This window comes from Schistocerca nitens, chromosome 2 (genome assembly GCF_023898315.1).
Source record: "Schistocerca nitens isolate TAMUIC-IGC-003100 chromosome 2, iqSchNite1.1, whole genome shotgun sequence".
Classification (NCBI taxonomy): Eukaryota; Metazoa; Arthropoda; class Insecta; order Orthoptera; family Acrididae; genus Schistocerca; species Schistocerca nitens.
The window spans coordinates 324,802,004-324,824,108 of record NC_064615.1 but is presented as its reverse complement, the minus strand read 5'-3'; the positions used below and the strand labels follow the sequence as shown (position 1 = coordinate 324,824,108).

The 22,105-nt window shown below is 41.5% G+C and overlaps 1 protein-coding gene across 1 annotated transcript in view; it reads left to right on the top strand.

The window, feature by feature from the left end:
- The first annotated feature begins 11,936 nt into the window (after positions 1-11,936).
- The window catches only part of LOC126234389 (cyclic nucleotide-gated cation channel beta-1), a 181,330-nt gene continuing 171,161 nt past the window's right edge, over positions 11,937-22,105 (top strand). Inside the window, exon 1 of the mRNA XM_049943076.1 lies at positions 11,937-12,018. Within this exon, the coding sequence (XP_049799033.1) occupies positions 11,992-12,018 (27 nt within the window). The 5' untranslated portion in view covers positions 11,937-11,991. The remainder of the gene's footprint in view (positions 12,019-22,105) is intronic.

Sequence of the window (22,105 nt, the reverse complement as noted above, 5' to 3'; positions counted from 1 at the left end):
CGGTGGCGCGAGCGCAGGTGCATTGACTTGGCTGCCTGACCCTGTTCCTCTGCTGTAATGATTTAAAATTTTTAAAATATTGTAAACATAGAACGAAAATATGCATCGTCCTAAGTTTTTAGTCAAAATATGCAATAACCATTGAAAAGGAGCCAAACATGCAAATGCATATAATCCGGTCTCTACTCATCACCCATTCATCTAGTCCCTAAGAAGGACTGTTTATTCCATTTGTGTGGGGACAACCGCAAGTGCAAAGCTTGTGTCTTGAGGGCAACTACCCTGTTTCTCACATACAAGACTTTGCTCAGCAACTCAACAGCGCGCGGATTTTTAGAGTAATTTATCATTGCAAAACATATCATCAGATCCCCGTGTAATAACATGACATACTGAAAAGAGCCATCATTATGGCTCAAATGGCTCTGAGCACTATGGGACTCAACTTCTGAGGTTATCAGTCCCCTAGAACTTAGAACTACTTAAACCTGACTAACCTAAGGACATCACACACATCCATGCCCGAGGCAGGATTCGAACCTGCGACCGTAGCGGTCGCGCGGTTCCAGACTGTAGCGCCTAGAACCGCTCGGCCACCCAGGCCGGCACATTATGTCATTCGGCTTGTTTGAATACCGGTTTATGCCATATGGTATCAAGAACGCTGCTCAGACGTGACTGTACTTTTTTCCCTACCTTTTTCTATGCCTATCTCGATGACAATCTCTTCTGCTTCCTTCTGTCAAGGAGCATGAGCAACACTTACCTGCCGACCACAGTGTGGATGTTAACCACAACAGACCACAATTCTGCAGCTCTAGTGTTACCTTCCTGGGTCACACCATCACGGTCCAATGTCAGACAGCATCAGATTTATCAGTGACCTGCCATTACCAGAGACCTATCACAATCTGCAACAGTTCCTCAGAATAGCAATTTTTTTCAGGTACCATATACCTCGCACTGCTGTTCTCCAGAACCCATTGACAGACATGTTGGGGGCGAGAAATCTTCAGGGACATGGGATGTGCAGTGGTCTGACGACATGATCTGCACATTTGATGCTCTCAAGAATGGCCTCACAAATGCGATTACACTCAAGCACCCACTTACTGACGCTCACATCTCTATGCCAACCGATAAGAACAAATCATTGATCAGTGCCATTCTTCAGCAATACATCAGTGATATGACCCAACCTCTACATTTTTCGCGGAGAAAATCTCCTGTTTCCAACACAAGTGGTCAGCATTGTACTGTGAACTCGTCACAATCTGTGTGACTGGGTGATATTTCCATGAGGACACTGAAAGATGTGAAGTCATGATCTTCACTGATCATGAATTTCTCGTAGGTGCACTCTGCAACCCTGTCAATGATCCTCCCCCGCAACGTTTCCGTCATATGGACCTCATTAGTCAATACACCATCACATGTCCGCTAGATCAGGGGGGCTGATAACATTGTCACTGATAATACATCACATGTGCACGCCATTTCTTCTCCCTTGGACTGGGATGAACTAGTTTGCCTGCAAATGGGTGACCTCTACATTCAAACTCTGCAACAAGACGCTGCCTCTACGTTTTTTTTTGTCCATTCGCGACCTGGCATGCCTAGGAATTAAGGCTACTAAGTGCCTTGTGACAGAATATTTCACCTGATTTAGAGTAAAATACGACTTGCTCTTGGACACACGCATGCTTACCGTGCCAGCACAGCAAGGTTAGTCAACCCCCTCTAGGACAATTCAAAATAATGAAAGGACTATTCAGTCATGCGCACCTTGACCTCATGGGTCCTCTTCCCCCTTTGAAATGTTTTAGGTACATACTGTTCGTCATCAATCACGCCAGCAGACAGATGAAGGATCTTCCCCTCTCAGAGAAATCTGCTGATTCGGTTGCACGAGCGTTTCTCATTACATGACTCTCCAACTTTGGTCGTCCCTCTTCTATCATGACTGACCAAGGGAGACAAATTGAGTCACTCCTCTTTACCAGGTTATGTGCCCTATGCCGTGTCAACAAATTCCACACAATTGCGTACCGCCCCCAGAGTGTTGGTACTAGAAGCTACCAGCATGTGTCACTCAGGCTTCTGGTCAGAGGCCCTTCCGTGGGTGTTACTTGGCATCCAGACAGCCTTTAAAGAGAACCTAAACTCTTCCTTAGCCAAAATCTTATATGGCTGCCTTTGATACTCCCTGCCAAGTTTCTTGAAGACTCTAAGCTCCCTCTCCTGCCGAACTCCCAGCCTTAACTGAGTGTGTCCCCTCGCACATTGCCAACACCTGCATTGTGTGTCCACACTCTCATATCGTGCCACAAGTGTTTGTACACAAAGACCTAGAACACAGAGTTCATTATGCTTTGAGATGACACAGTCCAGGCAGCATTACAACCTCCTTGCTCCAGCCCACACAGGGTACTTCAGTGCACCAATAACACTTTAGACATTTGTGTCAACGGGAAACAGCAGACTATGTCATTTAACCCTAGGACGCCTAAGGGGGAGGGGGGCAGGGAGGGGGGGTTCGTTGAACCCACAATTTTTTTTATGTCCCCTGCTTTTGCCCAAGTAACTTTCATACTACATATTCCCTTTGAGTTATTGTTTGTTGGCTATTTTAAGAAACGTTAGTGTCAATATATTTTATAGTCAGTTCCTGCTTTGAAAGTAAAAATAAATAAACTTATTATGGGTCCAACAACCCCCCCCCCCCCCACCTCCTAAGGCTTCCATGCTATAGAAAATTTCCCTTAGTAGGATTTCGTATTTCTCATCTCTACAACAGTGCAAGTTAGTTTCTTGTTGGTTGGTATTCTTGATATTCATAACAATCGGTTTACTTTCAGAGGAAGTGATTGTTGATGTCAGTCAGCTGTTATTTATTTGTAAACTTGCAGTGAGTTAGTGCAGTTCCCTACTGTTCACACCCAGACTTAGAAATGACTAAAATAATACGTGACTCATCTTTAGAAAGAGTTCTGAATGAAATTTTAGATGAAGATTCTGACTCGGGGAGTGAAAGTGAATATGAGGATGGGGAGTGAAAGTGAATATGAGGATGGTTCAGATCGGGAAAGTGATGTGGATGTTAGAGAAGATGAAGCTAGTGCAGATTCAGGCAGTGACCATCAGGATGTTATTGTGGCCAAGTCTGGAAGAAGGTACATAACTACATAGCCTAGAATTCCTCGGAGGTCTGTTGCTAATATAGTAAGAGAGCAGGCAGGAGTAACTCCAGCTGGTGTTTGCCATTCACCTGGAGAAGCCTTGAAGTTACTTCTTACGCCTGACATCATGGATGTTATACTAAACATTCAAATGAAGAGGGACTTAGGTGAAATGTTACTTTGACTAATGAGAAAGAGTTTTACGCCTTTATATGAATCCTGATACTTATGGGGGCAAATAAGTACAATTCTGTCAGCGTACACGATCTTTGGTCTGACCTAATGGGTCGGCCAGTTTACAAGAGTATTATGGCAAGAGAACATTCCACGGACCTTATTGCAATCATAAGGTTTGATGACAAAAGTACCCACCAGCTAAGAAGGGAAGCAGACAAGTTCACAGCAATCCGTGATGTTTTCAACAAAGTGAATGATAGGTTTCCACTACTGTATAAACCAGGGGTCCACCTCACCATTGATGAGATTCTCAGCTTGTTTAGAGGGCGCTGCCTCTTCAAAGTATTTATGAAGGATAAACCGGGCAAGAATGGCATCCTTATATGCATGATGTCCGATGCAGTTGACAGATACGCCTTGAATATGGAATCCTATGCAGGTAATGTGCAGAATTTGTCGAAAGAAGAACGGGGTTCAGCAGGTGTCATCCAACGTCTGGTAGCACCTGTGAAAAATACTGGTCAAAATATTACAACAGACCGATACTACACATCGGTGGATTTGGCGGAAGAGTTATACCAAGACTACAAAGTTACTACAGTAGGAAATCTCCAGTCAAACAGGAAGCATATCCCAGACATAATGAAGAACACGTCAAATCGAGAGATATATTCATCAATGTTCTTGTTCACAGACCTATCAACAGGTAGGCCTCCAGTAACTTTGGTGTCCTACATAACAAAAACGAAACCAAGTAAATACTTACTGATGTTGTCAACAATGCACCAAGATAAAGGAGAGAAGAATAAAACTGAGATAAATGCATATTATAATTCCACTAAAGGTGGAAGTGATACCATTGATCAAATAGCGCGTATGTACACCTGCAAGAGGGGAACAAAGAGATGGCCTCTATCTGTATTTTAGTCTCTCTTTGACATTTGTGCTATCAATGCAACCACCATATTCATCCAGCAACATCCAAGATGGAATGAAAAGAAACATGACAAATGGAAACTTTATCTTCTGCAAGCTGGGATGGAACTAGTGAAATTGCAGGTAGAAGAAAGAATTGCCAATGCAAGAGGGTTATCTAACCAAATTGTTCAATCAATGGAGATTATTCTACAAAATAAAATCAAAGAAGTAACAACAGAAGCACGCCAGCCTCCTGCAGGGAAAGGTCGGTGCCATATTTGTGAAAGAGAAGCTAAAACAAAGAAGCAGAAGTACAACAATCCAAGTAAACCAAAACAGTATTGTGGACAGTGTCATAAACATATGTGTAACACACATTCAGAAAAAAATGTGAAGTGTGTCTCTTGCGTTGAAGTTGAGGACTCAGAGTAGTCTATTGTATATGAAAACATCTGTATTTTGTATTGTAATATGTCAATTTTTATTCACTCAATCCAATATTTATAAAAATTAACAACATTTATAAACCGATGCTTTAGTTAAAATACATAAACAATTTTGAAAGTTGTAATTTCTATCAGTAAACTTATTTAATACCCGTGGGCTCGTCGAACCTGCCCCCCCCCCCCCCCCCCCTTAAGCATCCAAGTTAGAAAAAAAGGCTTGGGCGTCCTAGGGTTAATTGAGTTAAACGTTAAACCTGCTTAGACCCTTGACAAGAACCCTCAGTTGATATCTGATTCTGAGATGTCATCCATGGACATACCTCTCGTCTGCATTCACCAACCAATTGTCTTCTGAGTTCACCTCTTCCTGTGTATCTGCCAACATCAGTGCTCTGTGTGATGACTCCCTGCTGGACGATGTACCCTCTCCCAGTGTGAACTTTATACTGTCATTGCCTCACCCTTCTCTCTGTGTTGCCATCTTCATGATTGACGTATCTGCATTGAGGATCCCTCTCTTTAACTCCAAGATGGCACGCTCAATGATTCAGCAACTGCCCATATTCTCCACTTCTTTCAGCTTCTGAACGATGCCGATGAAGACAACATTGCAGCTTCCATTGACAACAACAATGCCTCTCTATCACTATCCTGCTCATCACACACCCACCCTCTACAGTGTGGGATCCATGATCCTTCTCTCCCAAGCAGGCCGACCTCTGCATTCTCCTCAATGGCTACGGGGTACACGGTCTCCAGGAACTGTGACTTCACTTCGAGAGCTATATTCATCAATGTTCTTGTTCAAAGACCCATCAACAGGTAGGCCTCCAGTAACTTTGGTGTCCTACATAACAAAAAGCAGAAATGGTACAGTCCCTCATGAGTCTGCCACAACACGACTGGTCACTTAATCTTGCACACCATGTTGCCATCGCCATTCCACCCCATCGACGGCAGTGCAAGTCCTTCATTTCCTTCCCTGTTGTGCCTACACTGCTGTGAAGCTCAGTGATATCTTCTTTGACTCAGTCTGTTTTCTCTCACCATTGTGATAATTAGTGAATTATGACTTTGTATCAGTGCATTGCAACAAATACATTATTCTACGTAAAGTGGTCATATGTCATTATATTCACCCAGTATAGTGCTTTGTGAACACAACACCTTAATGTGCAGTCTCAATATCGTTACACAAAGACATATTTTAAATAGTTGTCTTCTTTTCTCTTCCCCCCAGTTTCTATTCACATTTTCCCTTCCTCTCTTTATAAATTTTCATTGTTTTATTATTCTTATCAGTAAAATAGATATTACAATTAACTGTCTTTGCTACTTAAACATAACATTGACTACACTGTAAACTGTAATGTGTCAGGTCTCGTATAACAGAGAGCCTTTAAGCTCTACTCTGTCCATAGTAAACAAGGAAATAAAATAATTTGAGTGTTGGAAGTTTATCATGTACTTTTTCTTCACATACTGATTGTTTTGGTAGTTTTCCTGTCTTCCCATTAACTGTACTACCTTATCTCTATTAAATTCAGCCTTTTAGCAATTCTCAGGGTAACCCAAACATGAGAAGTATACAGATTAGTATGCAAAAAGAGATTTTAATTTGTATATATGTGTAGCAGAGTTGTGGCTGACTGTGTGATCAACATTTCACAATAATATCCTCTGATGCTGTTTCTGCCTACTCTTCTATCATTTTTGTTTATATGATTGACATTGCATCCAGAATACAGAATTGGAATTTGTATGGAGAAAAAAGAGATTGATCAAGTTACAGAAAAAAGTCACAGATACCATCAGGAAACATTAATCAAAATTTTATGGCCAATTTCATAAATTGAATATCAATAGGCTCACAAAGAAAATTCTGAGCTTAGCCCCACCAAAAATGAACCAAAACAATTGGCTAACAGAAACGTATGAAGGCCTAGTAATAATTGGCACTTCCAAAGAAATATTTCCAGATAGAACAAAATTTAGAACCATAATTAACAGTTGCAAATTTGCTGAGATTCCCCCTTGGCAAGCTCCAAGATAGACAGAAGAAAAGAAGAAGGTACCCAGTGAATGGTTTGGAAGTAAAAGAAGAAAAGCACCCCTCAGTGGGCACAACAAATCAAAAATGTTTGTTTTATCCATGTAAACACTTTAGGCCACTTACTTAATTTCTGAATCATCAGTGTTGTGTTCCCATATGCAAACCCATGCGTAATACTTCTGCAATTAATGGGGTGCCATTGTGGAAGGATTGCCATTTCAAACTTCCATGTATGCATAAGTTCAGCTTGCCTTTTTTGGATGCATCCATTGGATCATCTATACTGCTGCATACTTTATGATATCAGAATCACAATTCTAGGACCATACAGTATTTATTTACATCTGCACATTCTGATTTATAGATTGTAATTTAAGAGGTTTGTGTAGTGCTATACAATTACAAAACATTAATGAGTCTCACACTCGGTTCATTAATTGTGACTTAAAATGTACGCTACTATTCTGTGTTAGTAGCTGTGGTTCATTGTATGAAGATGCTAGAGATCAAAGAATTCCAAACATTAAGTTAGATTCTGTTGCCAACAAGAGTCTTTAGTCCAAGAAAGATTCCTTTCGCAGAAGACATTTTCTTCACAGAGACCATAATCTTGATTTATTTTCTTCATTCGGCTTCATTCTGAGAGGAAATAATAAAAATAAAAAGTAAGTAACAGACTTAAAATGAAACATTCAGGGTTCAATATCCAGTAGGCCCTAAAATTTTTCTCTGACCCTTTTCATTTATTAATGTGGAAAATAGCAAGTTGCATGATGCACACGACATCCTACTATAACTGGCAGTGTAAGTCATTTACAGCACAGAGGAAGGCAAACACCATTTCTAGTAGTACTGATATAGTAACTACACCCGTGCTTGTCTCTCAAAGATTTTTTACAATTGTAATAGATTATATAGTAAGTTACTGAGAAGTCTGTAGTATAGTTTTACCTCTATGTGATAGGTTTCTTTTTGACATATGTCAGTGTTTTCAGGCATCATGTGCAGGTTACCTTGCTATTTTGTACAGTGACTCAGAATGTTTGAACTTTTTGTGTTTTTCTGACTAATTTCATATTTTTTGTTGAACAGTCATGTTTCCAGCATCCTTATGGCGTAACAACCTTTACTCGTTTTTTGGTCAATATCTGCCACATATACGTCCCACTTCATTTTTATCTGGATCAGTATATTCAGCAATTTATTATTAATGGTAACAGTTGCCTGTTGCACATTTATGTTTTGTGCGCTGTGCAAATTTAGAGCTATTGTTTTATCACTATTTATAATTAGCTGGTTTAAGTGAGGACTTTGGCACTGCATGTTTTTCTCTTGAAGAGTTTAAATTCACTCCAGATTTTATTATAACTTGTGTCAGCAAAAACTATTGTCTCATTGATGATTAATACAGATAAGGAAAATGTGGCCCCTGTACAGATCTTTGTGTAACACATTCAGAGATTTTTTTCTGTGAATCTTGTGCTAAGTCTATTTACAGTTGCTCATAAATGACTGAATCCACTCATTTGACACTCCCCTAAAAAGATTTGATTAGTCCTTCTAAGGAAAACAGTGTGATCAGCCATGGTGAGCGCTTGTTGTTGTTATAAAGACTGATCTTATGCAGCTCTTTATGCCTGTCTATCCCGTCAAGAATCTTGATTTTCGTGTAACTGCTGCAACCTGCATCCATTTCAACCTGCTTAATTTATTCAAGTCTTGGTCTCCCTTTAAAGTCCCCCCACCCTCCACTCCCAAATTTCCCTTCTTTTAGTCAAATCGTATCACACATTTCTTTTTTCTTCAATTCTGTTCAGCACCACCTCATTTTTTATTCTATCTATCCTACTAATCTTAAGCATTCTTCTACAGCACCACATTTCAAAAGCTTCTATTCTCTTCCTATCATCTGCTTTTCACTTGTATACAAGGCTATACTCCAAACAAATGCAGCTACAAGAAACTCTTTTTTAGAAATGCTTTTTTTGGTGTAGCCAGTCTGCATTATATGGTCTCTTTACTTTGGTCATCATAGCTGGAGATTTGAACTACGCCATGAGAGTACATATGTCAATCAATTGTAGGCACATAAAATAACATTGATAATTACTGTTCAGACAGCTCTGTCCATGACCATGGAACAAACTCTAGATTGAACTTACATTTACCAAGAAAGAACAAACACATAACTCAAAATAGCATTTCTGCCAAAGAATAAAGTTGTACAATAAATTGCCAAGGGAGATTAAAGAGATTACTGAAGCAATTTATTTCAAAGGGCAGTTAAAAATACCTGTTAAGAATACTTTTTATAAATAGAAGGATTACTTAGATAACCCAGAGTGGGGATTTGGTAAAAACACACTACTTATTTATTTCCTTCCATTGTTCTCTTTTCTGGGAAATGTTACTCACAAAGTTATGTGATGAGTTACACTAACACATTTTTCACTTTCTGAGCTCAGGATCTCACTTGTTTTAGAGGGATGCCAACTCACTTTTTCATACCGGTAAACGGGAAGATTCATTACACAAAATGGTCCTGATGTCAGCTGACAGTGTGTGTAGTGTTACGAAATAAATTATGCATAGTGTGTGCAGTGACTCTGAGTGAGAAATGAATCAATAGTGTAGCATTAGCCTCTTAAATTGTTAAATAATTTCTTCGTAAAACAGTATTGTACACAAGAAATAAACCAAATCAGGCCACACTGTTTTAAACAGAGCAACACCTTATTCAAGAGGGTGGAGGTGCCAGTCTTCCACTAGTCATTCTGGTTTTAGTTTCCCATTGTTTCCCTAAGTTACTTCAGGCAAATGCTGGGATGGTATCTATTATAAGGCCATGGCTGAATACCTGGCCCATCCTTGTCATATTAAACCTTTAAATACATAAATGCCTATATATGTTAGTTGTAATACCAGGACATGTCTAATATCCTTGGAAAAGTGATCTTCCAAGATCACTATGAATAAAACTATGACAGCTACTGTTACTACTACTACCACTGCTACAAATACAATGGCATGCTGTGAGGAAAGTGTCCTGTGGTGGTGGCCATAGTGCCACACATTGGAAGATGGCAAGCCCTGGAGAGAGTGTGTCTCAAGGTGGCATGCTGGTGGCCTGTTTGAATGTAACTTCTTCTGTGGAGATGTGAGTGACATGCACCAAGCACTGTGCAGTTGACAAGACACCACTGGTACTGCCCCTTTTGACATAAGTAAGTTTTAGAGCAGTTTCTGTTGATTTCTTGCTGCCAAAGCCATGCTGTGAATTAGTATATCACTACTGTTAATGAATTTTTGTCAACCTGTAATAGTAATATACTCTAGCATCTTTGAAAAACTGACAGCAGTGATTAAATTATTTATTTTTCAATCCCACATTTTGAATGGGTTTTATTTTAGACACTTTTAGTGTTGCTACAAAAATTCTTGATTGCAGTGTGATATTACACATACATTTTAGAGGCTCCATTATATTTTGTACACTTTTTTCTATGATCAGACATTGTATATTGTCAATGCCAGTTGTGTGTAATAACTAGTTCTTAATAGTTTTTACTACTTCTTCACTGGTTATATCGGTAACATACAATTAGTTTTTGTAAGACTGGGTTTTGTTTCTGGTTGGCTTTACATTTCTGGTGAAGTGTTTTTCTTTTAAATTTTCATTTACTGGTGCACCAGGAAGGTAACTATTGATCTTGTTTCCAGGTTCTGTTGACTGAAGATTTTTGTACTCTTAACATTATGCATCAGAACAATGTCTTCACCTTTTTTTTTATAATTTCTTATTGCCTTCCAGATGAAATCCAAACAAGTTTCATTTTTTGCAGTACAGGTACAGGAATCACTATAAGTTCTTTTAGCTTCCTTAATAAATTGGCATAATATGTGGTTGTATTATTTTTATTATGTGCAGTGATCTGTTGAAGAACTTCTTTCTTTATCTACCAACGTATTCCATGATATCAGTGCAGGTTATCAATAGTGGAGATCTCTCGATAAGGTGTTTACTTTCAATACGTTCTTGTCTTATTAGTGAAAATTCCTTCTTTACCCAATAGTGGGCCATCAGGTGTTTTGGTGGATACTTCGTGGATCATATTATAGGGTGCATGTGTGTCTGTTGGTGATATTTGATAACAAATGTATGTCACTGGTATTGGTGCCATAAATTTAATGGTGGTTCTAGCACAGTCACCAGAAGTGCATTGGTGTGTGTTCATTCATCTCTCCACGCCATCTAAACATAGCATGCACAATCATAGTTGAAGTGTGGTCTTATTACTGGTCCTATGTGTGTGTATTACTAAAATGTCTAAAACAGAGTACAGTCGCAGTTGCAGGTTGCCTATCTAATGGCTTTCAGGGCAACAAAAATTTTATTTTTAGTACTTCATATAATTATTTACTTAATTAAAAATTTAAAATGCTTTCGTAATCTACTCTGTAAGAGGTATAATCTTGCATTACAGGCTTAATACGAGGTACTACAGTTACAGTTTGGGTGTATGTATTGACGCAGCAACAATTGCGGTGCGCAAATTATACAAAGTACATTCACCCAATAACTGAGAATGAAAGCAGTTAGAAATTCTATCGAATTTTACACAAAATTTCAAAACTTTTCGAAACTTTTTCTCGCTGACATCTCCCACAGAATAATGACGGGAGAAATTTATTGCTTACATTTTCCCTATACCTGCAGTAAAACTCCATCATCAAGCATGACGTAATAATTTATAGCTTCTTTAATACTAACTCTATTCGCAACATGTTTTGCAAACAGTATCCGCATATACTACTGGATGTACCAGCAAAATTATATCATTCTACGACGCATAATTTAGGAATATGATGTCATAAACACTGAAGTTTCTCAATTCGAACGTGGCGTGAAGTATATTGATGTCATTTTCATTCGATTTTATGTCTGCTTCATTTCATTTTGTTTCCTAATTATAGTATCACTCACTATACGGAATTTTCGAATACCTTCAGAGCTCAGACAAATGAATTTTACCGCCAACTTTGGTCGACTGGGGTATCGATTGCTCGCGGTTATCGATCACGACTTCGGCGCGTCCTTCGGTTGTCTTCGCCACGAGACGTAGCCTCGACCTGCGGCTTACCTGTTTCACAGCCAGTCGCGATGCAGCCGGCTGGAAGTAAGCTGTCAAGCGGCGTTTGAACGCCGCGACTGCGAGAAATGGACAGAATTGCAGCGCTCAAGAAGGTAAGAGCGAAGGACCTAGAAAGAGGGCTGTCTATTGAGAAACTGAGACACCACGTTCACTGCTTCAATGTTCGAGAAACACGGCAGGTTGGGAAAACTTATCAGTGTAGTAATTCTTTTTTTTTTTTTTCTAAGAAAAAAATAACATGCTCGCTCGGGACATTGTTAGTTACATCTGCTTGATGGATATTTTTATGTGTAATACGCACTTTGCAAATCTTTTTTAATCTATCGAGTAATGATTCCATAAAACTTTAGAGGAGCTCTACGTTGATTTTGCTTTATTAATTGCCATTTAAGCCTTAAGGAGATGCGTTCATTCACCTATGACTGTCACATAACTGTGCCATATTTTGAGGACTAGCACGACTACGTAAATTTATTGCCTGACTCATTACGAAATTCAGAAAAAGTCGTCTCTCTTTTTCAGCGCGATGTTGATGTGTTATTGTTAGATCCATTGTGGCACACATGCTGCTTGGACCACTGTTTCTGCCTGCTCTATTAAAATATAACTACATGTTTCTAGTGCATTCACTTGTACTTTGTTATGTGCTATAGATTTTGATGTGTTAAACAGTGGCTGAGAATGGTAACATCACTTTAAAATCGAGGCATGCAGACAGACGAGCGTCATACCGTATTTTGAAGTAGTTTGTTACCGGCATGAATATAATACATAAATCTATATCTGCAGTCATAGTCCGCAGACAATTGTGAAGTGCATGGCAGGATACCAGACTTCCAGACTTCAGGGTTTCTTCCGGTCCATTCTTGCGTGGACCATTGAAAGAATGACAGTTAAATGTCTCTGTGCTCGCTGTAATTAGTCTAATACCGGATTGTATTCGCGGTGCCTTCGGGAGCGCCACTTAGGTGGCTGTAGGGTATTCTTAAATTGCTCGTTTAATAGCCCCGGATCTACGATATTTCCGAACCACTGTTGGAGACAGGACGCCAAATTTTTAAAAAATCGACTTCACAAAAATGTGTTCAATTTGTAGAGTACATCTTTCTGAAGGGTTTGATATATAAAACATATACGGTCAAGGAAATGTAAGACATGTTATTTGGTCTTAAGTGTGCCAAAATGCAGTGCCACGCCTCTTCACACAGGATTTTTCTATCGCACGTCAGCGTATTTCGTTCTGTGGATTTCAAACGTGTATATTTTGTAATGGAACCCATCAAACCTATATTCAGGACAGTGGAAATGAAAATGTTCAGTGATGCCTCTCCTGCTCCCAGTCAGCCGGTTTGGCAATCTACCCCTTTTTTTTTTTTAAAAAAAAAAAAAACCTCACGATTAATACTGGGTGGGATTATTTGTGACCGGGAGAATAATAACTCTTCAGAAAATTTGCAGTCTTTATTGCCTGTTAGCTAATAACTTTCACTTTCGTGTGACATAAAATTAAATATAGGAAACTTAAAACCCGTAAAGACAAGGGGCAAGCAAGACAGTACACATTTCTTCAATCCATGGGTCCCAGCATTTTTTTCTGTCTAATCTTGGTACAGCTTTATACGCCGTGCTTTCCTTTCTGCGATAGAATCTATTATCTCATCTAAGTCCATCAAACGTTTTGCATTATGAAAAATCAAAATGTCGTTGCCTAATACTGAAAAAGAAGTTAGTACGGATAGGACCCAAGACTGGTGTCGTTTCTCGATCTGATTACGTCTATTTTATCATCGTCAGCTAGATAAAACGAAATAGGCATTTTCAATATCGCAGCAGTTGTAACACACACCAAATAAGCGAGACTATTGTGGCACAAATGGTCATTTTTATGTACCTCATTACATAAATAACACGACAGAATATAATGAACGAAGTATCAATATCAAATGCCTATTAAGCCTACTACAAGCAAAAAGTTTTATGTAAGGAAGTTTTACATTTCATTCTTGCGCTCCAGTTTCTTCGGAATTTTTATATAAATTTGGAATCGCCATATTCTTCCACATAATTTGTGTGATGTCCCCGTCTCTTCTCCTTCCTCGTTCTAATAAACAATATTTTTATCACTAATTCTGTAACTATTCCTGCCATTGTCAAAACCTATTCCCTGGTTAACTTCGCTAACTCTGCCAGAATCACCGGATCAGTTATATCGCGTTTATTCTCCGGCCACGTGTTATTACGTACTCGTACAATGCGTTTTCCGCGCTATTCCGAGAACAGAACTTGCAGCGGTTGCTAACCGTAGACTGTACAACTGGTCCTCTGTAGTGTAGCGATCTGGCAAAAATTTTGTCAGAATTAGATCGACCCCGGACTGGATAAGGATGAAACAGAAAATTCTCAACTAAACTATCCCAGCATTCGCCTTAAATAATCATCAATAACCAAGGAAAGTCTACGTAGTTTGGAAGACCGAACAGCGATTTCAAGACTGTGCTTCTCAAATACAAGTTCAAAGTCTTCACCTTTATTAGTGATGGAGGCAACCGAATGAAAAGAATCGATTCAATCGGTTGTTATTTTACATAACAATTGAATTATTCATTCATTCTTTTGAGTGAAACCACTACGTGGGAGCTTGCTTACTTGCCTGATCCTCGGCTCTACAGCCCTTGAAGGGCCTTGGCCTCCCATCACAATATCCCGCCATTGTATCTGGTCCATAGATTTCGGTCTACGTCCTCTGACCCCCAGCTTTTTCATGTCTTCTTCAGTTCCATCCACCCATCTCTTCCGTCATCTGCCACCAGCCTTGCCATGAAAAATTTTAATGGTGGTGACAAAAAGTTGTTCTAGTTCTCCATTCGTACGGATGCGCCAACCTTCTTGATCGCGTATTGGGCCATTTATCTTACGCAGAACCTTTCTGTCCCAATCTTAAAGGATCCTTTCCTCATTTGCAGTCATGGTTTGTGTGTCGGCACCGTACATAACAACCAGTCATAATTGTTTTGTAAATGATGATTTTAGATTTTCGTGATAGAAGCGAGGTCCTAAGCGTGGGTAGTGTGCCAGAGTAGCATCTGTTACCTAATGCTGATATTCGAGCTTTAACCTCACCGCTAATGCCATTCGTCTTTGTGATAGTCGATCCAAGGTACTTGAGGTCTCTCAACCTTTCAAACTTCTTGTCGGCTATCCTGAGATTTGGTAGGTTTCGTTGGTTGGTCATTGCCATATATTTGGTCTTTTCGACATTGACTACCAGGCCAAGTTCACTTGTACCTCTCTCCAGTTGTTGATAGGAATCGGTCAGCACAGAAGTGTTTCGTGTGGGTAATGTCACATCGTCTGCGTAGGCTAGGTACTGCAGTGAATGATTAGAAATGGTTCCTTCTATATTTAACTCTGTCTGACTTACTACTTTTTCTAGGCAGACTTTGAAAAGCGGTGAGGAGCTATTATCACCCTGTCTCAGTCCATTCTTCACTTCCGCTTCTCTGGAGATTTCGTCCTGTATTTTTACTTTACAATTGGTTTCACTGAGGATCGTCATAGTAAGTTCGACGAGCTTCTTAGGTATTCCAATCTCTTCCATTACAATCTGCAATGCCATCCTTGACACGCTATCATAGGCTTGTTTAAAATCGATATAAAGCTGGTGTATGTTTATTTGATGTTCATGACATTTTTCAAGTAGTATGCATAGTGTGAATATCTGGTCAGTTGATGACCGATTTCTTCTAAAGCCACTCTGATGGTCTCCAATTCTCTCTTCCACATAGGGAATAAGCCTCCTAATTAGGAACACGGAGAACACTTTATATGTAGTATTTAGCAGGGAGATTCCTTGAGAGTTCTGGCAGTTTAATCTATCTCCTTTTTATGCATGGGGCAAATTATAGCCGTCTTCCGCTCTGTTGGCATGCTCTCCTCCTGCCATATACTCAGTATTACTTTATGTATTGCTTTCCACAGTGTTTGATTTGATTTGACTTGATTTTAGCTAGGAAACTACAAGAGCTTTGTACTGATATGGATACGTCCGAAAGAACAGACACCATATCCATATCAGTATATAGTTCTGGCAATACCGGCCATGACCTTCTTCTGTGCGGAAGCACACATATTCCCCGAACTCTTACGGGACTTGGTAAGAATATCTTCCACGAGTAATGAGTGTGTTGGGGTGGGACACTACGAATGTAGTGAGTAACATACAAGGTGAGAATGTGGGTCTCGCGGGAGGCGTGCGCGAGATAGTCCCTGCAGTCGCGCTATCCTCTGTGCCCTCGGTGACTCAGATGGATAGAGCGTCTGCCATGTAAGCAGGAGATCCCGGGTTCGGGTCCCGGTTGGGGCACACATTTTCACCTGTCCCCGTTGATATATATCAACGCCCGTCAGCAGCTGAAGATATTAATATAATTCTAAAAACAGCTTTGGTCTAACCCGCCACTGCCCCTCACCGAAACAGAGTTTATTGTGCGGTATCGCTCCCTGTATATCTAGTAAAGCCAACCATTTCCCTTAAATAGTGCAAGGAGTCTCTTTACCAGTTCTTTGTTAGACAAAATTTCTTCAGGTCTATTTGTCCCGAAAATTCTGTGTCTCTTGCTCTCCAACGCAGTGCATTCGAAGATTAGGTGTGATGCAGTTTCTTCATTCTCATCACAGATCCTACATTTAGGGCCTTCTTCCGTTATACCCATTGTATGTAGATGTTTTCTCAAATTCCCCTGGCCAGTCATCAATCCAACAATGAGTTTAATCTCTTTCCTGTTCAAGCCTGAGATTACAGAGGTTCTTTTAAAACACGACTTTCGCATCATTACCTTGCCATGCTTTTGTTTATAGACCTTGGTCCAGTCTTCTAGGTGCTGTCTTCTGAGCCAGTTCCGTAGTTCTAGTTGGATTATAGCCTTGGTGACGGGTTCCGGTCCAACGAATGGCATCTTTGCCCGCATCCTGGCCCATCCGTCAGCTTGTTCATTGCCACCGATCCGTGAGTGGCCAGGGACCCACGCTAGGTTTACGCTATTGCTTCCCACTAGCTCTACCAGAACCTTGTGATATACTGCAACAATTTTAGATCTTGTTGCAGTAGCTGCCAATGATTTCAGGGCTGCCTGGCTTTCTGAACATATGTAGATGCTATGATACTTGCAGCACCTACGCACATTCTCCTCCACAAACGCCCTGATTGCAGTGATTTCGGCTTGGAATACCGAGGCCAGTTTTCCTAGAGAGATGATGCCCTCCAGTCTTGGCTGAACCCCATACACCCCGGCCCCAGCACCTTGGTCTAATTTCGACCAGTCAGTGAACCAGATAATGTCCCCCATTCGGTGTCAGTTTTTTCCCACTGCTCTCTGCTTGCAGTTATTACACTGTGAGGCTTGTTGAATCAGTTGGGAGTTATTATATAGTCAGCCGGTATTTCCCCATTACATTCCTATATTTACCTCACTCACTATTTAAGTGTGTGATTCTGGATATCCCAATGAGATCCAGTTTTTACCAGTTTTGAGTTTGTATGCGCTAGCTGCTGCCTCCATCATGACCCAAAGGTGTAATGGAGGCATGTCCAGCATGGCTTCCATCCCAGCAGTTGGTGTGTTGCTAATTCCACCTGTTATGGCTCTGCACCTTAGCAAGCTCCTTAGCTGCAGCCAGCCGTTCTACGTTCTTCCACCACACTACAGCCCCGTAGGAGATCCTATGTCTAACCACCGTGGTGTATATCCAGTGCCACAAGCTTACCTTTTGCCTTGGAGCAGATGCTCTTAATGTGTGAGGTCCATGTTAGTTTCTCATCTAAGGTTTCCCCTAGGTATTTCACTATCCCCTTCACAGGTATAGCTTCACCGAAAAGCCTTAGATTCCAACTTGAGTGTTGGATATGCTTCTTCGTGAATGGTACCACAACAGTCTTCTTAGGATTAATCCTTAGATCCTGTTTCCTGCACCAATTTTGCACAATGTCCACCAATCTTGCACAATGTCCAGCGCACCTTTTTCTTGACTGTGTCAGTAAATTTGCCAAGTATTACTGTAACAAGGTCATCTGCGTATCCTTGGCAAAAGCATTGTGTGGAATTTAGTTCCTCAGTAACTGCGTTTGCCACTAGATTCCACAATAAAGGGGACAAAACTCTTCCTTGTGGACAACCTCTAGTGGTGTTAATTACCATCTTTTCATTCATCATGGTGGCCTCTACCTTCTTTTCACTTGGTCGTAGTCCACCTACATGTAGTGGTCCCTAGGTCATGCACCTCTGCTGCCCTAACCATGGAATCGAAGGTTGCGTTACTAAAAGCCCCCTCGATGTCCCAGCAAAGGGCTATTTCCTGAAAGTGAAGTGCTTTCTCTACTTCCCCAAAGAGTTGGTGGAGAGTTGTCTCACATGGTTTACCTGGTTGATTTTCATGTTGGTTTGAATGCAGAGTAGCCATAGATAGCCTACTCTCCCCAGCAACTACGTTATCCAGTTTTTCCAATGTTTTAAGAATGAAGGAGGACAGACTGACTGGTCTCATATCCTAGGCCTTTGTATGACCAATTCTCTCTGGCTTTGGAATAAAGACAACCTTCACTGCCCTCCGGGCATTGGGAATGATTCCTGCTGCTAGGCTAACCCTGAATAACCTGCTTAGGACTCTTATAAGATTTTCTCCTGCTTGTTGCAGGAGAGCTGGAAGGATTCCATCTGGGCCAGGTGACTTCAATGGTTGAAATGTTCCCACAGCCCATTGGATTTTACTGAAGTTGACACACTCCTTGGCTGATTCCCAGTCCTCTCTTAGAAAGCCTGAGAACCATTGTCTCTCAGGGATCGCAATCTGGTCTGTATTATCCACCACAGCATATTGAGGGAAGTGAGTTTTGAGGAGCAATTCCAGCATCTCATGTTCTGTCTTTGTGTATTTCCCTTCCTCAACGTACCTCCTGGATTAGTTGGTACTCTAGTGAGGATTTTGTGAAGTCTGGCTTGTGCAGCTACGCCCTCCACTTCCTCACAGAATGCCTCCCAGGATGCCTCCTTTGAATGTCTAATTGCAAGGTAGTAGTTGACAATGGCCTCACAATATTTTGCCTATTGTCTTTTACATCACTCAAGGTTAAACAGTCTTTGTACCTGTCTTCTTTGCGTTTCCAAGTTGTTGTTTCACCAAGGCACATTCCTATTTGTGCACTTCTTGGTGACTGAGCAGTTGTCCTGGTCACTATGGCAGAGGTCACAACCTCTACTACTTCCTCAAACTCTACTGGATTCCTTATCTAGGTTTTAATTTCTGATAGGCTTAAGTCAAGGTCCTTCCTATATGTCTCCCATTCTGTTTTCCTGGGATTCCTATGGGCAGTGGTCTGTCTGATTCCCATTTCAACCATGAATTTAATATACATGTGGTCCGATGAGGATGGCTCTAACGCCACATACCATTGTTTGACGCAGCTGTCCATAATCATGGAACCAAAGATTATGTCAATTAATTCTTCGTTTCTGCTGTTCCTGAATGTAGGTTCACCACTCCTATTCAGGACCTCCAAGTTGTTAGACAAGAGAAATTCAAGAATCTCTACTGTTGGTGTCCTTGCTGCCCCACACTAGGTTGTGGGCATTGGCATCACATCCAACCAACAGTTGGTCCCCTTGCCAATGGCAAGTTTCTGTTAGTCTTTTCACCTACAAAGGAGGAGGAGAGCTGTCTTTGTAAGGAAGGTATGTTGAGGACAAAACTATTTCCCTCCTGATACTTCCCCACGTTGCTGCATCCTGTTGGTTACCATGTTCCTGGAACAGAAATCCGTCATTGGCACAAAAGAAATTCCATTTCTCACATAAATGCCTGTTCTGGAGTCGCTTAGATTTCTAGCATAAATCACCTCCAGTACTACCGAGTCCCTATACACCCCCTTTATATAAGTAGGGTTCATGTATCAGGGCCACGTCCACTTTCTGTCTCCACAGGTGAAGGCTCAGGGCAGCAGTGGTCCCTTTATTATGCTGCAGATTAATCTGCAGCACCTCAAGTCTCCATCTTGCTGCCATGATTGCTTTCGATGTCTTTGATTACCCTGACAGCGACCAGTGGGAACCCTAAAAACAATTTCAGGTCTTCCTCTCACATCACCTTCAGGGACTTTTCTCCAACTTCCACCACCAGGGTTCATCCTTCCAGTACAGCCTTCTGGTTGATTACTCTCCAATCCTCTATCGAGACTTTTGGGTTCTGGACCCCTATTTCATCGAACAGTTTTTGGAGAGACATCCTTAAGGATCTTTGGTACCCATATTGATACCTTTGCGGTCTTAAGAAGCTCAGCTGCCATCTTGAGCAACAGCTTCGCATCCTCCCACAGGGATATCTTGCGCACATTGTTCTTGAGCCATTCCACTGTATGCACCCCCTCACAAACAAAAATGAGGGCACCGCGATCTAGATAGATCCTCCTGGATTTGGGTCTTGGACCAGCGTCCCCCTCACCCCCCCCCCCCCCCCAATCTTTTCAAAGAGGGCCATCTGCATGAGCTCCTCCAGCTGTGAGCTGATGCTTACCAGTGGATAGCCTTCTTGGATAACCGCCATCCTAAAAACCGAGACTGCAGTACTATAGGTCTGTTTCCCTATTTCTTGCTTCGGCTTTTTCTGGACTCGCTTATCCTGAGAGGAGGGTGTCTTAGATTCCCCCCTTATCCTCTTGTTACCTGTCTTTGACGTTGAGGAGATCTGCATATCCCCTTCAATCTGGACAGTTTTTTCTTGGGGGTCTTGGGCTCAAGCCCTTTTAATTCCCTCGACTTTTGTTTGGGAAGCCATTCTTTTCCTTCCTTTTGTTTCCATTCCCTGAGAAGTTTCCTCCTCTGGGCCTCAGGCAAGGCTATAATCTTGACCTGGTCCAACTTTTCAGTTACAGTTCCCACTTCTTGCTCAGGTCAAGACCCTGATTCAGTAGCAGGAGTGCATTCCATCGGTCGTGACCCCAATATTTGGGTGTCTGAGGTTTCAGTTTGTTTTAAATTATTTTCATTAGTTGTGTTCATCTTGGTCCCACGAGATTTGGGGATCTACACAGTCCACACCACGGAAACCCTGTGCGGCGTAAGGCTACTTACTCAGAGAGATTGCCCAGTATCCCTGAGGCTCCGTTTGCGACACATCTTCCCATGTGCCACACACACCTCAGCATGGATCACATCACACCTTGGGTTGGGGAAGGGAATTGGGTAAGGACTAGGAGTGGATAAGGAAGACAGGACGTTGTGGGGCACTCTTAGTCTGGTCCATCAGCTAAGGCCTTTCTGGCAGTAGGTCCTCTACCTTCGGCATAGCCCTCAGCTTCACGTGGATACGCAAGCCTTCGTCAGAGTCGAGTCCCCCAGAGAGGTTCCACTGTTTTTCCCCACCAAATTTTGGAAGTTCCGCCTGAATCTGACCTTCTCCAGGTGTCTTATTGTTTTCTTAAGGTGTTAATAGCTTGTGTCACTTCTTCCAATGTGGGTTCTGATGTTATGACCTCTGATCGGTAATATGTTATTTCCATCAGTTCCTCTCGTTCTAATTCTTCTACTTCTGTGTCTTCGGCTGAAATGTCAAAAATGTAAGGAAAGGATACATTGCTACTTACCATAAATATGATACGTTAAGTTTCAGACAGGCACAGTTAAGAAACTTACACATATGCTTTTGGTCACAGCCTTCGTCAGAAAAAGAAAAAGAAACACACACCATTCACTCACACAAGCAAGCAATGCTGGCCCAGCCGAGCGGTCTAAGGCGCTGCGCCGGCCTGTGTGGCCAAGCGGTTCTAGGCGCTTCAGTCTGGAACAGCGCGACCACTACGGTCGCAGGTTCGAATCCTGCCTCGGGCATGGCTGTGTGTGATGTCCTTAGGTTAGTTAGGTTTAAGTAGTTCTAAGTTCTAGGGGACTGATGACCTCAGATGTTAAGTCCCCAGTGCTCAGAGCCATTTGAACCACTTTTTTTTCTAAGGCGCTGGACTGTGCGACTGATCCCGGCGGAGGTTCGAGTCCTCCCTCGGGCATGGGTGTGTGTGTTTGTCCTTAGGATAATTTGGGTTAAGTAGTGTGTAAGCTTAGGGACTGATGACCTTAGCAGTTAAGTCCCGTAAGATTTCATACACATTTGAACAATGCTGGCCCGAGCTGTCGTAGT